Source organism: Phocoena sinus, chromosome 11 (assembly GCF_008692025.1).
Source record: "Phocoena sinus isolate mPhoSin1 chromosome 11, mPhoSin1.pri, whole genome shotgun sequence".
NCBI lineage: Eukaryota > Metazoa > Chordata > Mammalia > Artiodactyla > Phocoenidae > Phocoena > Phocoena sinus.
In genome coordinates this window covers 51,567,248-51,586,119 of record NC_045773.1, presented here as the reverse complement: position 1 = coordinate 51,586,119, position 18,872 = coordinate 51,567,248, and the positions used below count along the sequence as shown (strand labels likewise).

General features: G+C 38.4%; 1 protein-coding gene and 1 pseudogene across 12 annotated transcripts in view; one reads left to right on the top strand and one right to left on the bottom strand.

Moving 5' to 3' along the window:
* The window catches only part of FBXL2 (F-box and leucine rich repeat protein 2), an 86,714-nt gene that overhangs the window by 11,389 nt on the left and 56,453 nt on the right, over positions 1 to 18,872 (top strand). For 10 of the 12 annotated variants that reach the window (XM_032647952.1, XM_032647951.1, XM_032647955.1 and 7 more), the window contains exon 2: positions 5,508 to 5,569. In XM_032647952.1, the coding sequence (XP_032503843.1) occupies positions 5,508 to 5,569 (62 nt within the window). Of the gene's footprint in view, positions 1 to 5,507; positions 5,570 to 5,708; positions 5,803 to 18,872 lie in introns of all 12 variants that reach the window. The other 2 variants (XR_004352099.1, XR_004352098.1) reach the window with 1 other exon arrangement.
* LOC116761710 lies at positions 16,929 to 17,310 on the bottom strand (annotated as a pseudogene).

Sequence of the window (18,872 nt, the reverse complement as noted above, 5' to 3'; positions counted from 1 at the left end):
ACATTTCTAAGAATTTGTCCATTTCTTCTAAGCTGTCCATTTTATTGGCATATAGTTGTTTGATCACTGTTGTCTATGATCCTTTGTATTTCTGTGGTGTCACTTGTAACTTCTTTTTCATCTCTGATTTCATTGGGTTTTCTTGATAAATTTGGCTAAAGGTTTATCGATTTTGTTTATCTTTGCAAAGAACCAACTTTTAGTTTCATTGATCTTTTCTATTTTTTTAGTCTCTATTTCATTTATTTCTCCTCTGATCTTTATGATTTCTTTCCTTCTACTAACTTTGGGTTTTGTTTGTTCTTTCTCTAGTTTCTTTAGATGGAAGTTTAGGTGGTTTGAGATTTTTCTTGTTTCCTGAGGTAAACTTGTATTGCTGTAAACTCCTCTTAGAACTGTTTTTGCTGAATCCCATTGGTTTTGGATCATCGTGTTTTCATTTTCATTTGTCTCTAGGTATTTTTGATTTCCTCTTTGATTTCTTTAATGATCCATTGGTGGTTTGGTAGCATATTGCTTAGCCTCCATGTGTTTGTGTTTTTTGCATTTTTTTCCTTGTAGTTGATTTCTAGTCTCATAGCGTTGTGGTTGGAAAAGATACTTGATATTATTTCAGTTTTCTTAAATTTACTGAGGCTTGTTTTGAAGCCTAACATGTGATCTATCCTGGAGAATGTTCCATGTGCACTTGAAAAGAATGTGTATTCTGCTGCTTCAGGATGGAATGCTCTTTATGTATCAGTTAAGTCCATCTCATCTAATGTGTCATTTCAGGCCAGTGTTTCCTTATTGATTTTCTATCTAGATGATCTGTTCATCAATGTAAGTGAGGTGTTAAATTCCTCTACTATTATGTTACTGTTGATTTCTCCTTTTATGTCCGTTAATATTTGCCTTATATATTGAGGTGCTCCTGTGTTGGGTGCATATATATTTACAATTGTTCTGTCTTCTTCTTGGATTGATCCCTTGATCATTATGTAGTGTGCTTCTTCGTAACAGTCTTTATTTTAAAGTATGTTTTATCTGATAAAAGTATTGCTATTCTGGCTTTTTTTTGATTTCCATTTGCATGGAATGCCTTTTCCATCCCCTCACTTTCAGTCTTTTGTGTCTTTAGATCTGAAGTGAGTCTCTTGTAGGCAGCATATATATGGGTCTTGTTTTTGTATCCATTGAGCCACGCTGTGTCTTTTGATTGGAACATATAGTCTGTTTACAGTTAAGGTAATTATTGATATGTATGTTCTTGTTGACATTTTGTTAGTTGTTTGGGGTTTGTTTTGTTTTGTCTTTTTCTTCTTCTTTTGTTCTTCTCTTGTAATTTGACTATTTTTAGTGTTATATTTGAATTCCTTTTTCTTTTTTTGTGTGTATATCTATTTTTGATTTTTGTTTTGTGGTTACCATGAGATTTTTATATAGCAATCTATATATATGTGATTAAGTTGCTGATCTCTTACTTTCAAATGCGTTTTAATAACCCTGCCTTTGTACTCTTCTCCCCTCACGATTACTGTTTTTATATTATATCTTTTGTCTAATTGTTTCATGTATCCCTTAACTGCTTAAGTGATTTTGATAGTGATTTTACTACCTTTGTCTTTTAACCTTCCTACTCACTTTATGTGTGGATGATTCCCTACCTTTACTGTGTGTTTGCCTTTACTGATGAGCTTTTTCATTTAATAATTTTCATGTTTCTCATTGTGGCCTTTTCTTTTTTCACCTGGAGAAGTTCCTTTAATATTTGTTGTAAAGCTGATTTGATGATGCTGAACTCTTTTAGCTTTTGCTTGTTTGTAAAGTTTTTGATCTTTCTATCAAATCTGAATGAGAGGCTTGCTGGGTAGAGTATTTCTTGGTTGTAGGTTGCAGGTTCTTCCCTTTCATCATTTAAAATATATCATGCCACTCCCTTCTGGCCTGCAGGGTTTCTGCTGAAAAATCAGCTGATAGGCTTATGGGAGTTCCCTTGGATGTTATTTGTTGCTTTTCCCTTGCTGCTTTTAAGATTCTCTCTTTATCTTTAATTTTTTGTCATTTTAATTACATTGTGTCTTGGTGTGTTACTCTTTGGGTTAATCTTGTATGGAACTCTCTGCCCTTCCTGGACTTGGATGACCGTTTCCTTTTCCAGGTTAGGGAAGTTTTCACCTGTTATTTCTTCAAATATGTTCTCAGCTCCTTTTTATCTCTCTTCTCCTTCTGGGACCCCTATAATGTGAATATTTGTACACTTGATATTGTCCCAAAGGGCTCTTAAACTGTCCCCATTTCTGTTTGTTCTTTTTCCTTTTTGCTGTTTAGTGGCAGTGATTTCTACTACTCCATCTCTCAGCTTGCTGATCCATTTTTCTGTATCATTTAGTCTACTGTAGATTCCTTCTAGTATATTTTTCATTTCAGTTATTATGTTCTTCATCTTTCTCTTGTTTTTTATGTTTTCTCTTTGTTAAAAACTTTTAACTTCTTACTCTGTGCATCCATTCTTGTCCTGAGTTCTTTGATCATCTTTATGATCATTACCCTGGACTCTTTCTTGGGTAGATTGCGTGTCTCCACTTCACTAAGTTCTTATTCTAGGGTTTTATCTTGTTCCTTCATTTAGAACATGTTCTTTTGTCACCTCATTTTGCCTAAGTTGCTGGGGGTTTTTTTGTTTTTTTGTTTTTTGTTTTTTTTTTGCGGTACACGGACCTCTCACTGTTGTGGCCTCTCCCGTTGAGGAGCACAGGCTCCGGACGCGCAGGCTCAGCGGCCATGGTTCACGGGTCCAGCTGCTTCGTGGCATGTGGGATCTTCCTGGACCGGGGCACGAACCCATGTCCCCTGCATCGACAGGCGGACTCTCAACCACTGTGCCATCAGGGAAGCCCCGCTGTTTGTATTTTTATGTATCTGGTGGGTTAATTACGTTTCCTGACCTTGGAGAAGTATTCTTCTGTAGGAGATATGCTATGCACCCTAGCAGTGCAGTCCCCTATCGTGGCCAAACTGTATGTTTTAGCAGTTCCCCCTATGAGGGCTGCATGGTTCCTTCTGTTGTGGCAGGCTGACTATGTGGACAGTCTGGTAGCCTTGGTTGGCCCCTACTCTGGTTGGTTGCCAGGCCATGCTTTGGCCGTGCTTTGGGAGGCTGTTGGCTACTGGTTGGTGGAGCCTAGTCACGAGGCAGCTGACTGCTGTACCCCAGGGGGCCCTGGGGCTAGTCCTGGCTCACTGGTGGGTGGAATCAGGGTCCAGAAAACTTTGGGGCTGTTGCCAACCTACTGATGGGTGAAGCCAGGTCTTGGGATTAATGCCGGACTACTAGCAGTCACAGTTGGGTCCTGGAGTCTGGCTGTAGTACCCAGGGTTCACAGAGCTGGTGTCAGATAATTGGTGTGTGGGGGTGGGGGGTGGGGGCGTTTCCTGACACAGTTGAATATGGGGTCCAGGGTGTTGGGAAGCTTGTTTTGGCCTGCTAGGGGGAAGGATTGGGGCCCAGCTGGTCCCAGGGTAGGGTCTGGCCTGCTGTGGGCAGGCTGGGTCTGCAGGCTGTGGGATTGTGCCTTTCTTACGTCTGGTGCCTGCCCCCTGGTGGGTGAGACTCGTCCAATGGCTAGAGCAGCCTTCTGGGAGGGCAGGGCTGGTGCCTGCACATTGGTGGGTGGAGCTGGGTCCTAGCCCTCCGGTGGGCAAGGACATGTTCAGAGGCAAGTGTGGGCTCAGGAAGTTTTAGGCAGCCTGTCTGCTGATAGGTGGGGTTGTGTCCCCATCCAATTAGTTGCTTTGCCTGAGGCATCCCAGCACTGGTGCCTACAGGCCGTTGGATGGGCCAGGTCTTGGTGCTAATGAGCTAGAGGGAGGGTTCCACAATGGTGCCTGGCAGCACCATTGTCCACGCAGTAGAAAGAGCTCCCAAGATTGGCTGCTGCCAGTGTCTGTGTCCCCAGGGTGAGCCACAGCTCCCCCCCACCTCCCTCCAAGGAGACTCTCCTAGACCAGTAGGTAGGTCTGGTCCAGGCTCCTATCAAATTACTGCTTTTGCCCTTCGTTCTAGAACATGTCAGATTTTGTGTGCACCTTTTAAGAGCCAGGTCTTTGTTTCCCCCAGTCCTTTGAGCCTCCCAAAGTTAAGCCCTGCTGACCTTCAAAGCCAAATGCTCTGGGGGCTTGTCTTCTTGGTGCTTGACTCCTGGGCTGCAGAGCCCGATGTGGGGCTTAGAACTCTCACTCCTGTGGGAGAACCTCTGCAATATAATGATTCTCCAGTTTGTGGGTTGCCCACCCCGTGGTATGGGACATGATTATATTGAGAGTCTGCCTCTCCTACCCATCTTGTTGTGGTTCCTCCTTTAATTGTAGAAGATCTTTTTCTGGTAGATTCTGGTCTTTTTCATTGATGGTTGTTCTGCAAATAGTTGTGATTTTGGTATGCTCGTGAGAGGAGGTGAGCTCAGTGCCTTTCTACTCAGCTATCTTGGCCAGTCTCTCCTCCCTTTCTCTGTCAATTTTTTCTTTTCAGAGAAACATCTCTTAGTTTCATTGATCCTTGTAAATTAATTATTTTTTTATGCACAATATTTGGTGTGAAATAACAAATTATGAGACATGGAGAGAAACAAAGAAATGTGACCCACGGTCAGGAGAAGAGCTAAGAGAAACAGTCAGTGATGGTCCAGATGTTGAACAGTTGGAATGGATGAACAGTTAGAAAATTTTAGCAGGAAGATGGAAGACTATAAAAAGACTGAACTGGAAATGCTAGAAGTGAAAGTATGAATCAGACATTAAATATTCATTTGATGGGCCTAATAGCAGACTGGACATAGCTGGCAAACCCCAAGCAGAATAAGTACAAAGCTGAGGAATATTGCTAACTTAACACTATTAAATCTTCCAGTTCATGAACATGGGATGTGTTTCAGTTTATTCAAGCCTTCTTTAATTTCTCACAACAGTGTTTAGTGTGAGTTTTCAATATATAATGTCAGGCCCTTCTTTAGTTAAATGTATTCCTAAGTTGTTTTTTGTTTTGGTTTTTTTTTGGCTGTGTTGGGTCTTTGTTGCTGCACGCAGGCTTTCACTAGTTGTGGTGTGCAAGCTTCTCATTGCAGTGGCTTCTCTTGTTGTGAGGCACAGGCTCTAGGCGTGCGAGCTTTGGTAGTTGTGGCACACAGGCTCAGTAGTTGCTGCATGCGGGCCCTAGAGCACACAGGCTTCAGTAGTTGTGACACATGGGCTCAGTAGTTGCAGTGTGTGGGCTCTAGGGTGCGCGGGCTTCAGTAATTGTGGCGCGTGGGGCCAGTAGTTGCGGCTCTCGGGCTCTAGAGCACAGGTTCAGTATATGTGGCCAACGGGCTTAGTTGCTCCACAGCACGTGGGATCTTTCAAGACCAGGGATCGAACTCATTGTCCCCTGTATTGGCAGGTGGATACTTAAGCACTGCGCCACCAGGGAAGCCCCTTTTTTTTTTTGATTGAGGAACATTTTAATAATATCCCCTTTTTTTTTTCTGTAGGTTTTCTCAAATAATGATGAAGGCCTTATTAACAAAAAGTTACCCAAAGAACTTCTTTTGAGGTAAGTGTAGATAAACTTTAAAGATTTCAGATATGATTCAGTCATCAAGTTCCAAGACAATCTTCTTTCTCACTATGAGTCCATAGCTTAGAAAAACAGACAGAATTAGCCTAACTGACTTTTTGTTTTTGTTTTATAGAATGCTGTTCAGCTTGTTGTTAAATTTTACTTGGTCTAATCCAGAATGTACTAAGTATGTACGTAGCATTGGTCTGGATTCTTTTTGTAATGTGGTAAGTATTGTAATAATCCTCAGTAGGTGCCGCTGTTTGGGTGTTAGTAGGTTATCTCAATGTAGTCAGTAACACGAGGAGAGATTATTACGGTTGTGAGCTCCTGAAGTCATAGACATTTAGATGTTTTTCTGATCAATAATTACACTATATGTTCTTACTGAGCACTTAAAATGCTATCAGCCCAAATATTGATGTTTTTATTCACTTTATGAGAATTATGTGCTAAGTGACACTGCTATAGAACAGGCTTTTTGTGCTTTATTTTTTAGCATTACTGAATATACAGTTAATGGTATTTTGCTTGTCGTTTTGGGAAGTAAAGCTATCAGCCAACATTTGTTGAACCTGAGGCACTGCAGTTTCCTTTAGTACTCTGCAAGCATCAAGCAAATCTTACTTAATTTTGGATGTTCTATTTTAATTGTTAACAAATAATACACGTACACATGGTAATCTTTGAGTGGCATTTCCCAAACTCTTCATATCACTGATATTTCACAAAACAAAACAGAAAAACAGGTTTTGTGATCAAGTAAGTATGGGAAAAACTGGGTTAACAAAACCAGTTTCTTTACCACATAACCTCTCAGAGCCCTAATAGGCTAATATGCATGGTGATGCTCCCAGATGAATAGTTGTGGCATTTCAGATTTACTGACCATGGAACACTTTTAATATTCCTTGGAAAAATTTTTGGGAAATGCTGATATATAGTAAGAGATTGAGCAGCTTACTCTGTTCCCTGGCTGTGCTAAATCTCATTTTAACATTTAGGGGATGAGTATGAATGTGTGTTTTGTTTACATGTTGGAGTCCATCACAGAGTTGCTCTATAAATGCCACGGTTTGCTCACCTTTTCCACCTTGTATGTTAGACTTTTGTTCTCGAGTCAGGAATGGGGTGAAGGCTTAGGGTCTTTGTGGTGGTGATCACATTTTAGGGGCTTCAGGGTGGCATTTCATTAGTCATCAGGTGTTGTTTGACACTGTTGCCGTGAGCTCATTCTACTCAGTTAATAAAGAAGAAAATTAATTCATGGCAGGATCACATGAAAAATACAGCAGTTATGTTTTATTTCAACAAAATAAATATTTGTTTAGTTAAGAGAGAATATTCTTTGGCATTTTAGACCATTTTAAAGTTAAGAAAGTGATAACAAGGAAGGAATGATATGTTTATCACATAAACCCAGAGGGTCTTAATCAAGCACTGTAAGCTGTTAGAACCAGCGTGGTTAGGGTGGGCTGGCTGTTACTATGCAGCGGTCGGCGATGCCATCCACACCAGACCACAGAGTGAGTGATGTTTCCCAGAATTGTGCAATGTTTCATTCCTGGTCTGAACATTTTTCTAGCACAGACATCAAACTGTAATGTGAATATGTCATTTTTACCCTGGGGACTCATAACCAGCTTCAGACCGACCCATGTTAGTCATTTAACACTGGAGTGTGATTAAACTCCACCCTTCTCCTGAATACTGCTGCTGTTTTGACTCAAGGCTGCTAACTTAATATTCTTTCCCTTTTGGTAGGGTTAGCTTTTATACTGTACTCAGCCATGGTACTGTTTCTACCTACTGACCAAAAAGGGCCGGTGGGGGGTGGGGCGGGTGTTGGAATTACATCACTTTCCATGCTAGTGTGATTTTTGAACTGCCGTTTTAGAAATATTAGTTCTTTTAAACATCCATGATGGACCCAGCTTTCAAAAATCCTGGAGTTATAGTTTTTGAATTATGCTAAGGCTCATACATAGATCAGTTTTAAAAAAGAATTGTCATTTGGGAGCAAATGTTCATAGATTTGCATTCCCACTTCTGTTCTAATTTTGGAGTCTGTAAAGGGAATTTAAATTTTAAAGTACTGCCACAACAGGTCTTCTCTGACTCTTCCTTCTCAAAACTAACTCTAGCCAGATATTAATTTTTGTTGGTCTTTAAATTGTTTCTGCCATTTTACTCTCAGACTTTCTATTCTCAATAGTAGCAGCTCTCCCCTTTCCCGGCTACCCTTTTTAAGCAAAATTTTGAAGAAGGGTTTGAGCCAGGTTACCAAAGCAGAACATCTTCATCGTTCGTTAATTCCACAACAAAGTGAGTGAGTGCTACAAATTCCCCACCTCATGGAGCTTAAGTGTTGATTGGTTTTGCTAAGATAAATGATGTCTTCATACTTTCAGTCTGTCTTAGGCTTACATTTTTACTTCATATAGTAGACTTCTTTGTGACAGAGCAGACTGTTGTTCCTGTTCTCGTTGAATTTCTATTTACTTTCAGTCTTACTTCATCAATAGGTGTGAATTCCTTGAGTGTACGATAATCTTATTTGCTTGCAGCCAAGGTCACTTTCTCTTCTGCCATTTTTTACTGCATCTGTTACCACCCTCTTAAATTCTCTGCTAGCTTCCATTACTGATCATATCAAGTGAAGCTTCAGCTTACCCTCTGGAACCGTTAACAAACCTGGAACTATGTGATTTTTTTATTTTTTAATGTTTGTTTGTTTATTTATTTATTTTGGCTGATCCTGGTCGTAGTTGCGGCACTCGGGATCTTCGTTGCGGCATGCGGGATCTTTTACTTGCAGCATGCTGACTTCTTAGTTGTGGCATGCATGCGGGATCTAGTTCCCCAAACAGGGATCGAACCCAGGCCCCCTGCATTGGGAGCGTGGAGTCTTATCCACTGAACCACCAGGGAAGTACCTGGAACTATGCACTTTTCATCTCTCTATATCACTTTGAATCCACTCAGAAAAAATCTGAGTTTTTTTATCTGATCATCTTATTGCTAGTTTTAAGACTACCCGGTATTATTAATTCACAGGTCCCTTCTGCTACCCATTTTTAGTTTGTTACTTAACAAGCTTTTACATTTGCTTTTTCTATCCAGCTTTCACTTATAAATTAAAGATATTTGAGTTCTCCCTCTCTACCTTTCACTCTCCCACAGTTCAACAAATAGCTTGTAATTTTACTGTTCCTAGGGAGTCACTTATATAATGCTTATAACAATGGGAATATATAGTTTGTTGTAATGTCTATATCTGTTAGTGAGTTGGGTTCTCCTTGCATGTATTTGTCCTCGTTGTCATTGTCTGTAGTTTGGAGCTAAACTTGCTTGAGATTTCAGCTCTCCCCATTTACTAGTTGTGTGACCTTAAAGTGACTTCACTCTCTGGGCCATAATTTCCCATATCTGTAATAGTAATAGTTCTTACCTTAGGGGGTTGTTGGCTGGCTTTGAGTACCTGGCGTTTAATAAATGTTAAATAAATGTTATCTCTTATTATTTTTTAAAAATATTTATTATTTATTTATTTGACTGCGTCAGGTCTTAGTTGCAGCATGCGGAATCTTTTGTTGCGGCACGTGGGCTTCTCTCTAGTGGCGGCACGTGGGCTCTCTAGTTGTGGCACGGGCTCTAGAGTGCACAGGCTCAGTAGTTGCAGTGTGTGGGCTCATTAGTTGCAGCACATGGGCTTAGTTGCCCTGCAGCATGTGGGATCTTAGTTCCCCAACCAGGGATCGAACATGCGTCCCCTGCATTGGAAGGTGGATTCTTAACCACTGGACCACCAGGGAAGTCCCTCTTATTATTATTAATTAATATCAATTTTGGATCTCTGAATACTTAATAAACACTGTTGACAGTGCAGTTGGTTTTAATACAAACAACTGAAAAAAGCAAGCTGTCCTGATACGGATCTTAACATATGCTACTGATAACAGTCTCAGTAAAATACCTGATTATTAAGTAAGTTAATGTAGCCCGGTGCTTCATTTCATCAACCTACACTAATTCAGTCTCAATGGAAATTGCATACTACCATCTGACATTAAACTGACAACTACTGGAGCTTGAGCAGAATAGTGGTGGTATTATGACAACTGTTAATTACTTTGTATTATAAAAAAGGCAGTCTCTTGGAAGGAACCATTCCTCTTTTGAGAAAAGTCTTATATGAGCAAATATTAGCTCACAACTCAGATTATAAATTTTAATATTAATTTGTTTGACCTTAAGTTTTTACTTCTGTTATGGTTGCTCTCAGGCGCTAGTGATGAAATGAAAATGCATGTAAACTTCATAGGAATAGGGAGTGCTACATGCAGTAAATATTTTAAAACGTTCTGAGAAGACATGGCTTTTGTTAGTAATAAATAATAAACCTCTTATTAGACATTTTTTTTTTTTTTTTTTTTTGCGGTATGCGGGCCTCTCACTGTTGAGGCCTCTCCCGTTGCGGGGCACAGGCTCCGGACGCGCAGGCTCAGCGGCCATAGCTCGTGGGCCCAGCCGCTCTGCGGCACGTGGGATCCTCCCGGACCGGGGCACGAACCCATGTCCCCTGCATCGGCAGGCGGGCTCTCAACCACTGCGCCACCAGGGAAGCCCCTAGACATATTTTTAAAAACTAAATCACCATTATCTGTATAATTGTATTTCCTTTTAAAATGCATGTGGGGACTTCCCCAGCGGTCCCGTGGTTAAGACTCCGAGCTTCCAATGCAAGGGGTGCAGTTTCGATCCCTGGTTGGGGAACTAAGGTCCCACATGCCGTGCGGCATGTCCAAAAAATAAAAAATAAAAAAAAGTATGTGGATCCATGACAAAATTAAATCCTGATCATGTTTGTTGGCTTGATGAAGGAAGGTTTGATTGCCTCAAACAGGAGAGGTGAGGCTAATCATTTCGGGCAAATGGAATCAACTACATAATTACCTATAATTTGGCAGTTTTACTAGTTTGCTAGGGAAAATTATAAAATGAAGTAAAATTACAAGCTATTTGTCGAACTGTGTGAGAGTGAAGGATAGAGAGGGAGAACTCGAATATCTTTTATAAGTAAAAGCAGGATAGAAAAGGCAAATGTAAAACTTGTTAAGTACAAACTAGAAATGGGTAACAGAAGGGATCTGTGAATTAATAATATCGGGTAGTCTTAACACTAGCAATAAGATGATCAGATGAAAAAAAAAACTCATAGATTTTTTCTGAGTGGGTGTTCTTGCCTGCTGGTTGGTTGCAGCACTCCATGGACTTTTTCAAGGACTGGTACCTACACCTCCTGCTGCCTGTGATGCCTTATATATATTCCAAGGCAGCCTAACAGGTAAGATGATCTTTTGGGGGTACATATTACGAATTCATGTTTAAACATCTATGCAGACTTTTCTTTTTTGTTAAAGAGGTTTTTTTGGTTTGTTCATTTTTATTGTTGTTATTTATTTATTTTTACCGTGCATGAGGACCAAATTAACGTGTGTTGAAATCAGATGCAGAAGCTTAAAGGCCCTTCCTCTGTATACTATTATGTACTGTTTTAGGGTTGACATCTAAGTCCAAATCATGGCAGAGGCAAATCTTCCTTAGTCTCGGTTGGGGTTATGCTTATACATTAGAACTCTGATGATGCCTTTGGATTTTTAAATGTACATTGAGGTGGCATGAAACACCAGTAGAGCTCCACAGATAGGAAGGATGGATCTAGTACATTCTACTCCAGAGCTTTATCCCTGGAAAGTTATGTTAGAGACCTTTAATTTAAAAGCTGTGAATTCAGTAGTTAAAACAGAAAAGATTGGGAAGTTTGATTCTTTGAATAGTAAAATATGGCAAAATATACCATACCAAAGATAAATAGCATAGTAGTAGGTGAAATAATTCGAATACACGTTATAAGCAAAGGCTATCTTCTTCAACATACACGCGCGCGCACACACACACACACACACACATACATCAGTTCTTAAAAATTATTAAGAAAGAGGTGGATTAGCTCTTAGAAAAAGTTTGAAGAGGGTCTGAACAAAGGAAGAAATATAAATGGCCAATAAATGTATGAAATTCCACTCGCTCCGAGTGGAATTGCTGGGGGTCATAGACTGTACAAGTTTTTAACTTCATATAGTAATGTTGTTTTTCCAAAGTGGTCTTATCAATTTGCCTTCATACAGACAATGGCTAAGAGACTCAGTTGAGTTGTACCTTTCAAAAATTTAGTGTTTTTACATGTCTTAAGTATAGAGTAGCATCTCATTGTGCTCTTTTTTTTTTTGCGGTACGTGGGCCTCTCACTGTTGTGGCCTTTCCCGTTGCGGAGCAGAGGCTCCGGACGCACAGGCTCAGCGGCCATGGCTCACGGGCCCAGCCGCTTCGCGGCATGTAGGATCTTCCCGGACCGGAGCACAAACCCATGTCCCCTGCATTGGCAGGCGGATTCTCAACCACTGCGCCACCAGGGAAGACCCCCTTTCTTGTTTTTAATACTACTGTATCATCTACATCTTTTCATCCAGTTTTTTCAAATAGTGTCTCCATTTAATAATCTTTTTAAGAGGATAATTTGGTGTTTTAATGATTAAAACAAGTATTTTATTCACTGCGATTATTATTGCAACTTTCTATTAATTTCTTTTTTATCTTACTAATTTTGCTTCTCTCCTCCTTAAAACCTTTCCTGTTGCCTTTAGTGTAAATTCCATGTAAATTGTTATGACTTAAATTATTCTCCCAGAACTGTCCACTTATTATCTCTTACTCTATCTCATCTCTCACTCTTTTCCAACTTCCTTGTAAACTCTGGCAACTCTGAGTTATTTCCAGTCCCTGAAAATGTCATTCTCTAATTTGTTCTCTCCCATGTTCATTCTCCTTCTTGAAAGTGCCAATTTTTTTTAAAATTTATTTTTTATTGAAGTGTAGTTGAATTACAATGTGTTAATTACTGCTGTACAGCAAAGTGATTCAGTTATACATATGTGTACATTCTTTTTCATATTCTTTTCCATTATGGTTTATCACAGGGTATTGAATATAGTTCCCAGTGCTATACAGTAGGACCTTGTTGTTTATCTATCCTATATATAATAATTTGCATCTGCTAATCCAAAACTCCCACTCCATCCCTCCCCTCCCCTCGGCAACCACAAGTCTGTTCTCTCTGTCCCTGATTCTGTTTCTGTGTCATAGATAGGTTCATTTGTGTCATATTTTAGACTCCACATATGTGACATCATATGGTATTTGTCTTTCTCCTTCTGACTTACTTCCCTTAGTATGATAATCTCTAGTTGCATCCGTGTTGTTGCAAATGGCATTATTTCATTCTTTTTTATGGCTGAGTAATATTCCATTGTATATATGTACCACAACTTCTTTATCCATTCATTTGCTGATGAGCATTTAGGTTGTTTCCATGTCTTGGCAATTGTGAACAGTGCTGCTATGAACATAGGGCTGCATGTATCTTTTTGAATTGTAGTTTTGTCTGAATATATGCCCAGGAGTGGGATTGCTGGATCATATGGTAATTCTGTATTTAGTTTTCTGAAGAACCTCCATACTGTTCTCCATAGTAGCTGCACCAACTTGCATTCCCACCAACAGTGTAGGAGGGTTCCCTTTTCTCCACACCCTCTCCAGCATTTGTTATTTATAGAGAAAGTGCTAATCTTTTGCTCACCCCTTCTTTCACCTAGTTCAACCTAAGACTTTCCCTATGTTTAGGGCCATGTTCTCTCCCTCTTGAGTGTGTATATAGGTTCTTTAAGCATGTTATAATTTCTTGTGTTTGTCCTGGATTTTATGTTGCATAACACAGTAAATCTAATCTTTTGTTAAAAAAATTGAGATTTTATATATATATATATATAATTGACGTAGGTGTATGATATAATGATTTGATATTTGTACATACTGCACAATGATCACCACAATAAGTCCAGTTAACATCTGTCACTGTACATAGTTACAGAGCGTTTTTTCTTGTGAGGAGAACTTTTAAGATTTACTCCCTTAGCTTTGAAATATGCAGTACAGTGTTATTACCTATAATCACCATGCTGTATGTTACATCCCCATGACTTATTCATGTTATAACTGGAGGTTTGTACCTTTTGACCCCCTTCACCCATTTTGCCCACCCTCCCACCACCTCTGGCAACCACAGATCTGTTCTCTGTATCTATTAGCTCAGTTTTGTTTTGTTTTTTTTTATCTAGATTCCACATATAAGTGAGATCATATGGTATGTGTCTCTCTCTGTGTGACTTATTTCACTTAGCATAATACCCTTGAGGTCCGTCTGTGTTGTCACAAATGGCAAGATTTCATTCTTTTTTATGGCTGAATAATTTTCATATATGTATCTGTATCTCACATTTTTTAATTCATTCATCCATTGATAGACACTTAGGTTGCTTCCATATCTTGGCTGTTGTAAATAATGCTACAGTGAACATGATAGTGTGTATCTTTTGGGTTATGTTTTCATTTTCTTCAGATAAATACCCACAAGTGGAATTGCTGGATCATATGGTAGTTCTGTTTTTGAATTTTTGAGGAACCTCCATACTGTTCTCCATAGTGGCTGCACCAATTTATATTCCCACTAATAGTACCCAAGCGTTCCTTTTTCTCCACATTCTCGCCAATACTTATTTCTCGTCTTTTTGATAGTAGCAATTCCGGTAGGTGAGAGGTGATATCTCACCGTGGTTTTGATTTTCATTTCCCTGATGATTAGTGTTGTTGAGCATATTTCATGTACCTCTTGGCCATTTGTGTGCCGCCTTTGGAAAAATGTCTATTTAGATCCTCTGCCCATTTTTTAATTGAATTTTTTTTTGCTCTTGGGTGGTATGAGTTCTTTATAGATTTTGGGTATTAACTCATCAGATATATGGTTTGCAAATATTTTCTCCCAGTCAGTAGGTTGCCTTTTCATTTTGTTGATGGTTTCCTTTGCTGTACAGAAGATTTTTAGTTTGATGTAGTCCCACTTGTTTATTTTTGCTTTTGTTGCCTTTGCTTTTAGTGTCAAATGCAAAATATCATCTTCAAGACTTAGGTCAAGAAGCTTACCCTCTATGTTTTCTTCTAGGACTTTTATGGTTTCAGGTCTTACATTCAAGTCTTTTCATCCATTTTAAGTTAATTTTTGTGGTTGTAAGACAGGAGTCCAGTTTCATTCTTTCACATATGGCTGTCCAGTTTTCCCAGCACCATTTATTGAAGAGACTGTTCTTTCCCCATTGTATGTCTTGGCTCGTTTGTCATAAATTAATTGACCATATATGTGTGGGTTTGTTCCTGGGCTCTTTATTATGTTTCATGGATCTGTGTATCTGTTTTTATGCCCAGAACATTGTGTACATTAGTATATATTTGTGTATGGCAGTATGTGTATTGGGCATGTTTATTTGTATATGGGAATGTATCTGAATGTATACTTATGTGTGTGTATGCATATGTATGCCTGTGTGTGTGAGAACGTTCAAGGCAGAGGAAACAGCTTGCAAAAAATCATGCTGTATTTGGGAAATCTTGCACAGTTTAGTTTCCTTCTACTCTTGGCCCATATATATATTTATTTGTGCTTAGTTGGAAGTGCTTGGAACGTAGCATTTTCCTCTGAGCTTTTTCCTACCTAACATTTAATGATTACTCTTCCCTATTACCACATACTCTTCATAATTACCACTTCAATGGCTGCTTAATAGTCCATGGAGTTTATGTCATGATTTACTTAACCTTTTTGTTGCTTTTTAAAAATTTTAGATAATGCTGAAATAAAATTTTGGATAATGCTGAAATTAAAATTTTTTGTTTTGTTGAATTATTTCTTTATGATAACTTCCTGAAGAGGAATTACTGGATCAAAGGAGGAGAACATTTTTACAGCTCTTGATAAAGCCAGTGCTTCCAAAGGTGGTAATAGTTTTTAAAAAATATGTATTTGTATTTGACATATAGCATTGTATGAATCTAAGGTGTACAACATGTTGATTTGGTACATTTATATATTGTAATATGATTGCCGTTGTAGTGTTAGCTACCTACGAACACCACATAATTATCATTTATTTTTTGTGATGGGAATAATTAAGATCTAGTCTCCTAGCATGTTTGGTCTTAATACTACAGTATTGTTGTCTATAATCACTATACTGTTTATTAGATCTCTAGGACTTATGTATCTAGTAGTTGCAAGTTCGTATCCTTAAACAACATCTGTACTATTCCCCCTCCCCCCAGACCCTGGTAACCACCATTTTACTCTATTTTTATGAGTTTGTCTTTTAGGTCCACATATAAGTGATATCGTACAGTATTTGTCTTTCTCTGACTTATCTTACTTGGCGTAATGTCCTCAGAATCCATCCATGTTGTTACAGAGGGCAGAATTTTCTTCTTTCTCATGGCTGAGTAATATTTCATTGTAAGTATTACTACATCTTTATCTGTTAATCGGTTGACAGGCACTTACGTTGTTTCCATATCTTGGCTCTTGTAAATGATGCTGCAGTAAACATGGGAGGCCATATATCTCTTCAATATCCTTTTTTTATTTCATATGGCCAGAAGTGGAATTGCTGAATCATATGGTAATTCTATTTAAAATTTTTTCAGGAACATTCATATTGTTTTCTGTAGTAGGTGAACTAATTTACATTCCCACCAACAGTGTACAAGCGTTCCCTTTTCTCTGCATCCTCTTGTCTTCTTGATGACATTGGTTTTATTATTTTCTTTTTTCTTTTTTAACGATTTCCACTCCTAGCTTTTTAAATCCCATTCTTTGTCTTTCTTTGGGTTAACTGTGTTTTCTTTAGCTTGCCTAAGTTGGACATTTAGCTAGTTATTTTTCAGCTCCCTCATCTAATAATAGATAAGTTCTTTGAGCGATAGTCTCAAAGCTCTACTTCTGTTGAATTTCACAAGTTTTGAAGTTTAGTGTTTCTTTTTACTATTCAGTTTCAAGTATTTATCAATTTCCATTATTGCTTCTTTGAAACATTTTTTTCTTAAAAATGTTTTTATTATGAAGTATAATATATAGTTGGAGAACCACACAAAACACAAATATTAGACAAATACCCTAGCCATCACTTAGGTCAATAAATAAAACTTTGCCAGTCACCAAAGAAGCACCTCCATTTCTCATCCAAATGATAACTGCTTCCCTCTCCAGAAATAACACTTTCTTGACTTTTATAGCTTTCACTGTATTTTCATTTCTTTATAGATCTATCATCCATATGTGCATCCTTAGTCATTACAGTTTAGTCTCGCCCATTTTTTTTTTTTTTGGCGGTTCTATAACTTTATTTGACAATCAACAGTTCTCATCCATATCAACTGTCTGTAGATTTTTGAAAATGGTGACAAGTATGTAGGTAACCAACATGTAGAGCTTGTTTGGTGAATCTTCATCTTCATTACATTTTTCTGGACAACCGCACACAGATATGGTATGGGACAGTCCTTATTCCTTTGGCCCAGACAGCTTTGTTGAGCCTGGTGTCAGTGTGTACATCTGGAGTTCCCATCTCCTTCATGATGAATTTTTGGATTTCTTTGAGTGCCTGAGGGGCACGCTTCTTGAAACCCACTCCATGGATGTGCTTATGAATGTTGATAGTGTATTCTGTGGTCACCACCTCGTTGATGGCAGACTGGCCCTCCTTCTTCTTGCCACCCTTCTTTACGGGAGTCATCCTGCTGGGCTCCAGTTGGAAAAAACAGCTAGTCTTGCTCATTTAATAAATCTTTAAGTCTCTAATAATCAACAGGTCTCCTGTCCATCTCTTTCTGTTCTACACGTTTTATCTGTTGAAGAACTTGGGTTATTTGATATGTATTGTGGAAGTTCCCACAGTCTGGGTTTTGCTAATTGCAGCCTCATGGTGCAATTTCAGCATGTTTCCTTTATCTGTATTTCTTGGAAATTGACAGCTGGATCCAGAGGTTTGATCAGACTCAGGTTCTATCCCTTTAGTAAGACTATGTGGTGGTGTGTTCTTTTATTAGGAGTTACACAATGTTTGGTTTCCTTTTTTTGTGCTGGCATCTATGTATGCTTATTGCCTAGATCATTAACTTATTGGGGCTGCAAAATGACGATATTCTGATTCTTTTTCTTCATTTATTAGTTGGACTGCTTAAAAAAATTTTTTTTATTGGAATATAGTTGATTTACAGTGTTGTTAGTTTCAGGTGTGTAGCATAGTGAATCAGTTATATACCCACTCTTTTTTTTTTAGATTCTTTCCCATATAGGCCATTACAGAGTATTGAGTTCCCTGTGGTATACAGCAGGTTCTTATTAGTTATCTATTTTATATATAGTAGTGTGTATATGTCAATCCCAATCTCCCAAATTATCCCTACGCCTCTTATCCCCTGGTAACCATGTTTATTTTCTACATCCATGACTGTACTTCTGTTTTGTAAATAAGTTCATTTGTACCCCTTTTCTTTAGATTCCATGTATAAATGATATCATATGATATGGAATGCTTTTATAAAGAATTACTTCACTTCTGTTTGATTACACAGTGATACAGTTTATGTAGAAGAAAGGCAGGATAAATGCTTGACGTTCTTTTCCTTTATTTACCAGTTTTGAAATAATGAGATATGTGAAGGTATGACGTGAGAAACAAAACGTTTTCATAGTTTAAACTAATCTCCCACAAGATATATATTAATTGCAGAGGGAAAAAATGTAATTTTATAATGGGGCACTCCAGCAGAAATCATCTTAACCAAGTGATCAGAGTTGGCATCACCACTAATAGGACAAATGTACACCATATGCCTCCCGATGTAATGCACAAGAAGAGCACAATGTCATTTCTGTGGCATTCCTGACAAAAATTATAACTTGAGTCTAATCGTGAGGAAATATTAGACACATGGCAGAACATTCTACAGAGTAACTGGCTATATGCTTCAAAAGTAGCAAAGTCATGAAAGATAAAGACTGAAAAAATGTTTTAGATTAGAAGAGACTAAAGAGGCGTGGCAAATAAATGCAATATGTGATCCTGGGCCGGAAAAAAAAGTTTTTCTTTTGTTTTAAGGACCATTAATGGGACAATTGACAGATTTTGAATAAGATCTATAGGTTATAGTATTGTGTTGGTGTTAGTTTTCCTTGTTTTGTTAATTGTACTGTGTTTCTGAAAAAGAACGTCCTTGTTTTTAGGAAGTATGTGAGTATTTTAGGGGTAAATGAACATCGTGTCTACAACATACTCTCCAACATTTCAGACAC